Source organism: Lupinus angustifolius, chromosome LG12 (assembly GCF_001865875.1).
Source record: "Lupinus angustifolius cultivar Tanjil chromosome LG12, LupAngTanjil_v1.0, whole genome shotgun sequence".
NCBI classification, from domain to species: Eukaryota; Viridiplantae; Streptophyta; class Magnoliopsida; order Fabales; family Fabaceae; genus Lupinus; species Lupinus angustifolius.
Genome location: NC_032020.1, coordinates 2,190,055 through 2,200,948, shown reverse-complemented (window position 1 = coordinate 2,200,948; position 10,894 = coordinate 2,190,055). Strand labels below are relative to the sequence as shown.

The window sequence follows — 10,894 nt, the reverse complement described above, 5'->3', positions numbered from 1 at the left end:
ATCATCTCTTGAACCCGGACAAGTGAATTTTATTTTCATCCAGAACTTTCATCTCAATACTCGGTAAATTCTCTTCCTTGTTTATTTACCGATGAGGTTGATGTTTTGTCATTAAGAATAGTCACACACATGTATTATTAATAAAATATTTTTATACTAATTGTTATAAAATATTATATAAATAATTAAAAGTGAATATCCATAAATACATACTAGCCATTTATATCTATAAATAGGTGTAACTATATAGACGAGTAAACAATATCCAAACTGGTCTTACCCCATCCTATCCACACGCCATCTTTTAAAACATTTTTTCTCAAATAAAAATAAAAATGAAACAATAACATCAATGACAATAACATGTCTAGAAGATCTTTCCATTCCCGCAAGATCTAGGCTTCAATTTTGATTCGTGTCAAATTCTGAAATCTGAAAAAATATGGATGGAGATCTATGTATCTATTCATGTCTCATTTGGTATATCAAACTAATGAGAAAATTTCATTTATTTAAAAACAAAAGTTATAAAAATAGAAATTAATATTTTAATATTATTTTATGAATTTTGATTCGTTCGAAACATGAGGACAGAAAAATTATGAGATTGGTGATCCTCGTCCAAAAAATCTTTCAGACACTAAATTCAATATTTTTTTTGGGTGTGCCAAAGATATCTCTCCACCTATGTATAAGAAACTAATCACAATTTAGTATATATGATTTTCCTCTCAATAAATATCGCTCATAAGATTAAGTCCTTCCTTTGTTGTAACGATCTTACACCACTAAATTAATATATGCTATACTTAATTCAACGTATATATTATTTATTTTTCAATTGGTCATATTTCCAATTATCCCAAAAAATTTATAATCGGTCCAAGGAAACCAATCAAACCAGCCATGGCTACAGGGGTAGCAGCTATGATATCTTCTTCCAGCGCGTGTTCTTCTTCTTCATGGAATCGTGGTTCCATTCCAATTTCAAAGCCCAACCCTTCATTCAAAACCAAAACCAGAAGAACCACCTTCACATGGCTGAATCCAAAACCACGTGCTGCTTTGGTGGAAGCAAAACCACCGCCACCACCACCAACTACTACTACCTCTGCACCCAGAAATGGGTCTGTCAAGGTTCTTGCACTTCCAGGGGATCGTGCTGATGACCTTAAAGCTGAGACCAAAGCCATGGCTCGTGCTGTTAATGCTACTGTCTATAGCCCTCAACTTGTTGCATCCAAATATGGGTCTCAACCCTTCAAGGTCCTTCTTTTTCTTCCAAAGTTTGAGTCTTTTTGTTTATATTTTTGTGGGTATGGTTGTTTTTTGTGAATTGATTTGACCCCTTTTTTGGATTTTGATTATTAGTTGGTGGGAAGGACCCTTCAGATTGTGAGTGAGTTTGCTTCATTTGGGTTGAAGCTATTCTTGGACCAGAGGAATGGAGTGCTTTATCAGAATAGAAGAATCCGTGCAGTTGAGCTTAGGAACATATTCACTCGGTTAGGACCAACTTTTGTGAAATTGGGTCAGGGATTGTCCACCAGGCCTGATATCTGTCCACCAGAATTTCTGGAGGAGCTATCTGAACTACAGGTATTGGATTCTTCCATTGAACTCTTTTTTTATATAATTGCAATGTTCTGGAAATAGCCTCTCCGCTTGCGGGGTAAGACTGCATACGTTTAACATCCTCAGACTCTGGAAATCGCTATTTTCTTAATTATTTAATTGCATTAGAACTTAAGGTTATTCTGTCATGTAAGGCATGTTCCAGGGAGTATGAAGATGTATATGAAGGAAATGAATACTTAGGTTGTCTTGGTCATTTCTGTGTTTTACCAGGATGGTTTGCCAACATTTCCGGATGAGGAGGCCTTTGCATGCATTGAGAAGGAATTAGGACAATCTCTTGACTCTATTTATTCTTCTATAACTCCATCGGCCGTAGCAGCAGCTAGTTTGGGTCAAGTTTATAAAGCTCAGTTGAAGTACTCTGGGAAACTTGTGGCTGTCAAGGTGCAACGCCCCGGAATTGAAGAAGCTATAGGATTGGACTTTTACTTGGTTAGAGGTCTAGGGTTTCTCATAAATAAATATGTGGACACAATCACCACTGATGTTATTGCACTTATTGATGAATTTGCGCGTAGGGTTTTTCAAGAGCTCAACTATGTGCAGGTTAGTTCTTCTGTAAATGCCAAAATTTGTATTTGAGTTGTAGCCAAGCATGCATCTATTACTAGTTTAAGCATCTTGATTTTTCTTTTAAGAAAAAAAAAATGTGCGACGATTCGACCCTGTGCCTAATGTGCCAGTCAAAAGGATAGCATCTAGTGATTGTATCCTTCTTCATTAATAATCGAATCTTCCCCAGGGAAACGTGTGCCTTATATGTTAACAGATAAATCTACGTATTTGTAAGTTGTATAAGATTTATTTTTTAGATTGAATTTTAATTTTGACAGGTTCATGCAGGAGGGACAAAATGCTAGGAGGTTCAAAAAATTGTATGCTGACAAGGAAGATATCTTTGTCCCTGATATTTTTTGGGAGTATACAAGTGGTAAAGTACTAACGATGGAGTGGGTTGAGGGAGTCAAACTTAACGAGCAAGAAGCAATTGAGAAACAAGGATTAAAAGTCTTGGACCTGGTGAACACTGGCATACAGTGCAGCCTAAGACAGTTACTTGAGTACGGATATTTCCATGCAGATCCTCATCCTGGGAATCTTTTGGCAACACCTGAGGGAAAACTTGCTTTTCTTGATTTTGGGATGATGAGTGAAACTCCAGAAGAAGCAAGGTTTGCCATAATCGGCCATGTTGTTCACTTGGTTAACCGGGACTATGAGGCTATGGCTCGTGACTACTATGCTCTTGATTTCTTGTCTACTGATGTTGATGTAACTCCAATTGTACCCGCACTTCGTAATTTCTTTGATGATGCACTTAATTATACTGTGAGCGAGCTTAACTTCAAGACACTGGTAGATGGTTTGGGAAATGTTTTGTATCAATATCCATTTAATGGTGAGATAATGCTATATGCTTTTCAATGACTTGTCATCAACCTGTTACTGATAGAAATTAAACAATTTATTATTTTTTCCATAACTTCCATTTTCAATATTACACATGTACTTGTGTACTATACTTAACTTTACTGTTTATTCCTAACTTTCCTGCAAAATCTAATCGGTTGGCTTTTGTTTTTCTGTTTCTCTCTCTCTCTGTCGTCAGTCCCTGCATACTATGCATTGATATTGAGGTCTCTCACTGTTTTAGAAGGCCTAGCACTCTACGCTGATCCCAATTTTAAGGTGCTTGCTGCTTCCTACCCATATTTTGCTAAAAGACTCTTAACAGACCCAAATCCATATCTAAGAGATGCTCTTATCGAGTTGCTTTTCAAGGATGGGAAGTTCAGGTTTGAAGTCTGCTGCTATCTTAAATCAAATCTTTATTGGTTGATTTCGGTTATGTCGAACAATTTATAGTAAGTGCACTTGAATATTCATTGATCTGGTCCAGTGCAGATGGAATAGACTTGAAAACCTGCTAGTTCAGGGGAGACAGGACCGGGATTTCTCTGCTGACGAGGCTTTACAACCTGTCCTCAAGGTATTATTGAGTCCAGATGGCGATGATCTGAGGAATCTAGTCATCAGAGAGGCCGTTCGTGTATCTGAAGCTTTTACTCTTAGCACAATTTCTCAAACATATCAGTATGTTCCTGAATTTTTGAGAACCCTTGTCTTCAATGGCAATGCAAATGGACCACTTGAGGTGCCAGAAACCGAAATGCAAAGCATGATAGAGGTTAGAGATCAAGTGCTTAGAGTATGGAGACTTCTGCAATCCTCCAATGATTTTGATCCTGCTATACTGCTACCAATACTACAGGTAAGATCTAGCATTTTCCCTAGTATTGTATTTCTGAAAAACTGTTTTTTTTTCTGCATGTTTGTCTTCTTTTATGTTGCTAATATGTGTTGTGTTACTTAAAAATTACTTCACATGTTGGAAGTATAAGAACATGTAGAATAAACTTGAATGAATGCTGTGAAAGTCCAAAATTGGCTTTTCTTGTTAATTTGATATTCTTTCATTAGAGAATTTTGTAAATATCATTCTATAATAAATTTATAGGCAGTAAGGTTATGGAGCATTATAGCTTCCCAGAGAGGGAAACTAAGATATGTTATAGGCCTAACTTCACCGTGAAGCTAACTCATTAGCATTACAATGAAATGAACCAATTAATCAACACAGTATTCGAAAAGTAAAGCGGAAAGCATTGTCTTAGTAAAAGGAGGGTGCCCAAAATGCTTGTGCTGCCGTCAGATGTTAGAAGCAGCAAACTTAGTACTTGAAATTAGGAACTTCGTACTTGGACCAACCATCTTCATGCATTCGGTGATACGGAAGATATAGTACAACCCTTCTTGTTCCCTAGAAACTCCAACCTTCTTGCTTATGGCAAGGTCCTGAAAGACACAACGCCAATGAAAAGAAGGTTATGACAAAATTGAAATCCTTGGCACATTTATAAATTATAAATGGAAATAAGATTAGTAGAAACTAGAAAGGTGAACAACATAAGGTACATTTTTTAAGAATAGGGATGGTTACGACTGAAAACTTGTCTACATATGCTGGATGTTATTCATAGGGGCTGACAATGAACCGAACCAACTCGATATTGGTTCGAAACTCGATTCATTATTTAGCTCGATAAACTTGGTTCATGAACTAAGTTAGCTGAACTTGAGCTGGAAATTGAGCTCGTTAAATAAACAAGCCGAACTTGAGTTGAATATAGTTCGACTCGTTAGTTTCATGAGCTAGCTCGATAGATTTATATATATATATATATATATATATACATATAAAGTAATTTTTATGTTTATTATGACTCATACATTATTTTTTATATTGTTATTATATATATAAAAAAGATTACATTTATATATATAAAACCTTTTCAAGTATTTTTCAAAATTTAATTAATTATTTGAGTTGTCCAAATGAACCATTCGAACTGAACCGAACAGTTCACGAACTTTAACCGAACCGAATTCGAGCTAAAAAAGCAACTCGTATCGAACTTTAGTCGAGTTTTGAACATAGCCAATCCTTATCGAGCTGAACCGAGTTGAGCTCTGATTTGACTCGGTTCGGCTCGTTTCCAGCCCTAGTTATTTATAATTGATCCTAAGTCTGGATAAAAGGTGAAATCATGTTAGGCAGTAGACAACTAACATAAAACTGTTGAATCTCTATGCTATGGATTAGCAAAGTGAAAATATTACGGGTAGGTCGTTGCCCATAAGCAAAACGTTGTATCGCCTGAGTACAACGTCAAAATAGCAAGGGCCAATGCATCACCAAAATAGCAAGGGCCAATGCATCACCATTTAGATGTAATGAGAAATAAGCAAGGGTTTCCATACTTGCGTGAACGAGTGTGGAGAAAAGAAGCTAGTTCACCAGTCTAGGAACGAACCAAAGCATGGAATATAGGTGCTCTTATATGTAAATCAATGGAAACAATTGACACAACGATTAGGAGGATGATTAATTTTATGTGCTTAAAGAAATTAAGTAGATTGGGGAAGGCAAGGGAATCATACGCTTCATGTTTTAAGCCATGTACACTAGTAAGACAAGTTCGAGAAATGGGATAAGTATAAATGTAGATAAGGAATGAAAGAAGGATGTGGTGGATGTTAAGAGAATATGAGATAAGATTATAGCCCTAAAGTTTGGAACAAAGGAAGACACCTTTAATATCATTGGTGCGTATACAACAAAGGATGTGGTGGTTGGACCAAAGTGTCCTACACAAAGTTAAGATGAAAACAAAATGTAATAAATCATGGTCATTATTATAAAAATACTGAAAGTTGGAAAAAGTACGATGTAGCTAAGACAGACTGAGAAAGCGGTGCCTGAAGCTAAAAATAAAGTGTATGATGGGTTATGCAAATCTCAACATATCAACGGAGGGAAAGAAATGTCTACAAGCTTAAGGATAGGGAAAGAAAGACAAGAGACTTGGACCAAGTAAATGCATTAAAGTTGAAGTTGGAAAAGTCTTGGTAAATGATGAAGATATTAAGAAAAGATAGCAGAACTATTTTCACAAGTTAGACCCATTTAGTCTAATAAAATCTTTGCCCACTTAGAGGGAGCATGTATATTTGGTGGATAATGGAGAACATGGGAAAAGAGGGTGAGCCTCAGCGCAAAAGTAAGGTTGTTTGTCTTATGACTTGGAAGTAATGAGTTCAAATCCTGAATACAGTTTTCTTGCTTGCGAGGATAAGACCAATACATTTACCCTCCTCAGAATCCACTAGATTGGAGCCTCTTACATTTGGGCCACCCTTTTAAAGGGAACATGATAAATCTTTTGTTGGAAGAGGCAAAACACACTTCACTAATCTCTATGCCTCTAAACGGATTATTAGTCTTTAGGTATCAGCTAGGGGACACCCTTAATATACACAAAAACAATAAAAAAGTCAAAATTTGAAATTTGTGTTACTGTATTGATTTATTTGAAGTACTAACTTTAATTGGGTTGGAACTTTTTTTCTTGGCCATATTGAAACTTTTAATTCAAATTAGCTTTTACTTGCAATTATACAGAAACTAATCTTTAAATATGAACAGGTCCTTCAGCAACCTGAGGCACGCAGACTTGGGGGACGAATTGTGGGTGGTGTCACACAACGTCTTGCAGCACGATTTCTTCAGCAACTACTTCGCGTTCCAACACCAACTTCTGCATAGATATTTTTTATCACTATAAAGGCTAGATAAGGCATGCATATAATTCATATTTCCTTTAAAGTTTGAAAAACTTTCTTGGTTCTGAAGTTTTTTAGGATCTTAGTACTGGTTTTATCATCATAGTATGCAGTGACTGTTCTTTCTTCTGCTAATATTTTGTCTTTCTTCATTTTTCTTACAGGTTAATATGGACAAGGAAGGTAGGAGTTACATTCCTAATACAACATGAAAAAAAAGTAAGAAGTTGATTCTTACCAAAATTGTTTGATTCTCTTCTTTGTTTTGGATTCTTTAATTTGGTAAAAAAAAATTGTATATATTATTATTACTCATCATCATTAATGATGCATCCTCATTATCACATGAGATCATAATATAATAATAGAAATTGATGTCATCGTCCTTTCACTTCTTGCCATTGCTTATGCATCTGTTTAAAGATAGGGACTTTAACCAGAGTTTAATACGGATACACTGTTACTACGTATGAATAGTAGACGATGTGCTGACAGTGTAAAAAACTTTACACCGTCAGTGCATAGATTTTAAACTCTCCATGATATTCGGAGGGAACACTTGTGCAGCAAAGTTTATATTTTTCTTTACTTCCCCATATGAGGACAATGAGAAGATCATGTCATGAGGTTTTCTTGTCATACAGTCAAGCAAAAGATTTATGAACACAAATAGAGCACACGGGTTTTCTTTACATATTTTTTTTATATTTTATTAACATTTGGTTTAATTCCAACTTGAAAATATTAAGTTAATTATATAATTAAGTTTGTGGGTTTCATACAAATTTTGCACACTAATGCAATCGTTGAATAAATCTCGTTATACTTGTTTGTCTGTAACAATTGCAATAAGGATATAGCAACCTTATTACATATATTCATGGATAGCATTTTCTAAGCATATTAAGTCTAACTTTATATAGGTTTTGCTATCAATGATGGTGCTACTCATGCCATCCATTGCTATTTCCCATCATCTAATTTTATTTCTGAGGGGATCAACTTACTAGTAAGGAAGTTTTAAAAATTTAAAATTCACTTCATATTTTAATCATTCATTGTATTAAAATTTAATGGTACAAATATATTCACTAATTCAAAGCATTTAATTTTCCTAGATGAATGATTAAGAGTGCATTAGATTTTTTAACTTACTTCTAGAATAAGATTCCCTCATTTTATTTTATTTTCAACTTTATTTTCCTTTTAAAAATGACCTTTCCACACTTTGATGCGTTTTTGGGTTGTATATATAAGAAAAGGTAATCGATTAAAATATGCTTTTATTTAATTTGATAAACGAAGTGAAAAATTCAAACTAAGCGAAATTTACATGTGTTGATCATAAACAAAGTGAGAAATCCAACAAATAGGAGATTACTTGATCTTAGAGTCCCAGTTCATAACTTATGAGTGGGACACTAAATACTCATCTTAAGAAATAAGACCATTAAATTTTAAATATTTATCATGAGTTTTTGCAATGATAAATGCTTGTTTTTCTTTAAGCACTTAAATTCGAGTCTTACACATGAATGAACCCTCCCAATGAAAAAAACTAGCCTCACTATAATATGAATGTTCCTAAATTGCTTCGTGTAATGGATACATAAGGCTAGATTTTTTTTTGTTTTTTCATTTTTATAAAATAGAGATAGATAAAAATTCATATACATAAGTGAAAGTAAAAAATAAACAAATGTATGCCATTCATTTAAAATAAACAATTGGAAGCAATACTGTGAGAACTGAACCAGATTAGATAGTATGAATGGTCCGACCTCAGACCAGATATAAAAACGATTGTGTTTGTGGTCTGAACCGAATGAGTGATTAGATCACTTTGAACTAGTGAAATTTTTTACGATGGTCTTAAACCCGATTAAACATAAATAATTTGAAAAGTTAACCATTTCAGTTAAAATTAAAAAAATGGAATACTTCCCTATTATTTTGTTTTGCTCTGATTCAAAAAGTGGAGATATATTATTTGAAAATAATTATACTTAATTATTATTTATATATAATTTGTATTTATATATAATTATATATTTACAGATGATTATTAATTATATATGAAAAATTATGGGTCCGGTTAGACGATTTATCCGGTTTGATGTCGTGCTCAACTTTTGCAATATTGACCGTAAGTTTTTATTGTTCTCTGAGGGTCCATTTTTTGTTTTGTGATGTGTGGTTCTGAATCTGATCTTTCTAAAGGTTTATTTGCTAGTTGAATTTTAAAAGAGAATGAAAGAAAAAACTTTAAAATCATATCATTTGCATGTGTCACACTTATTTCACTAGGATATATCATTTATTAATAGGAATCAATTATAAATATCTTTTATCCATAATTTATGTCATTTTATATATAATCAAGTATGATTTACTAGAAAAATATTTAATAATTATATTTTTAATTTAAATATATTTTTTCAACTAATTATAATTGAGTAAGATTTTAACTAGAAGTTTCTTGGCGGATGGAAAATATTTCGATTAAGAGAGTTAAGCTCAAATATTTCTACTTCCAATAGGATTGCATTGTGTGGAGGATGAATTTCACTCTCCAATTGTCCTAAAAATTTCAATAGAGTTTTTAACTGCGGTCAAAAGAACGTAAACCAATAAGTGCAGTGGCAACTATGGTGTCTCTTTATGCAATAGAGATCTACTGTCACATATCCTTTACTATAGGCTATTATTTCTTACCAATCAAAATATGTCCCACTTTATGACAATAGATTTCTGTTCTTTACGGGGCCTAATGCTAAACCAAGGTTTGGAATTAAAAATTGAAATATGAAATATTTAAAGAGAAATCAAATATATGTAATGATATTTAATATATCTATTTTTTATAAATATAATATTTATATGATTTTTTTTAATTAGCAGTGGAGTTTTGTCAAGATCATAAAATTTTGTTCGGTAGTTTAGACATGCAAATCTCACCATCAACTTACTATTTGCTTTTATAACCACATGAATCTTATTCATCTCTTTCAAACTGTCAAAAAAATACTTTATCACACTTTCTATCTTTATGGTAACTAAATTGATATAAAAATTATTCATGTACAAGTAACTTTAAGAGAAATACTTTGTTATACTAAAAAAAACTTGTACAAGAGATGTGTGTATTAAACAAACCGAGGAATTTGTTGATGATGAAATCCGTTTTGTTTTTACAAGGGTGTTAAAATAGTTGTAATTTTGTAATGGATAATCAATTAACAAAATCGATTATTCTTAGTGCAACAACAATTCATGAAGAAGAAGAAGAGGAGGAAGAAGAAAGAACTTAAACCAAAAGGAGAGAGGTAACACTTCTTTTATTATTATTCTCTTGCCTTGCTGAAGGAGAAGAAAGGGCTATATATACAAACCAAAACAAGGGAAACTAACTTAACAGAAAAACTGAAATAACTAACCTGAAAAGGGGAAAAACCCAAAAGGCCATTAAAAGAAACTAATATTCCTAAATTTCCCTTAACCCAGAAATAAACAGGAAACCAAAAAGAGGGAAGAAGGCAATCAATAACCATGGAAGAACCAATTATAAAGCTAACAATTATCAATGTTGAAATATATTTTGTTATTTGAGTTAGTTTTGTATTGGACTTTTGTTAGTTGATGAGTTTATTTTTAGTTGTTAGGTTGATTAGTTTTCTTCCTTCTATATAACCTCTTCATTGTAGCTTTTCTAATCAAATCAACTCAATTCAATATCATATAATTCATTCAATGAAAGAAATTCATATTCTCTTTATGCTCTTGATTCTTAACATGGTAACACGATATTAGAGCATAATTATTTCTCTTGATCGCTTTCGCTTATGTTTCTTCTCTTCCAAGATTCAACAAAAGAATCATCATTCTCCACCGTCTCTATGCACTTTCTAAAAAGATCCATCCACACCTCGCTCCTCCCTCATTGCAGGATTTAAATCATGATCAAGATCATCATGAATGAACTCAAGTATTGGAGAAGAAAATTAACAGCTTGAGTTTTTGCATCCTTGAGTTCTTGCTTTGGGTAAGGTGAAAGGATTGAAGATGGTGCAAA

General features: G+C 33.3%; 1 protein-coding gene across 1 annotated transcript; it reads left to right on the top strand.

The window, feature by feature from the left end:
• Positions 851 to 7,032, top strand: LOC109362669 (uncharacterized aarF domain-containing protein kinase At1g79600, chloroplastic-like). The gene is made up of 8 exons (XM_019608630.1): positions 851 to 1,266; positions 1,372 to 1,599; positions 1,849 to 2,184; positions 2,482 to 3,037; positions 3,248 to 3,434; positions 3,544 to 3,910; positions 6,686 to 6,836; positions 6,987 to 7,032. Exons 1-7 carry the CDS (start codon positions 907 to 909, stop codon positions 6,803 to 6,805), a joined length of 2,154 nt encoding a protein of 717 aa, XP_019464175.1. The 5' UTR covers positions 851 to 906; the 3' UTR covers positions 6,806 to 6,836; positions 6,987 to 7,032.

What these genes read in the sequence shown, in the direction of transcription:
- LOC109362669 (XM_019608630.1), top strand. Translation starts at nt 907, where the DNA reads ATGGCTACAGGGGTAGCAGCTATGATATCTTCTTCCAGCGCGTGTTCT. An exon ending in ATGGGTCTCAACCCTTCAAG is followed by an intron (nt 1,267 to 1,371) that starts GTCCTTCTTTTT and finishes TTTGATTATTAG; the next exon opens with TTGGTGGGAAGGACCCTTCA. An exon ending in TACTGCTACCAATACTACAG is followed by an intron (nt 3,911 to 6,685) that starts GTAAGATCTAGC and finishes AAATATGAACAG; the next exon opens with GTCCTTCAGCAACCTGAGGC.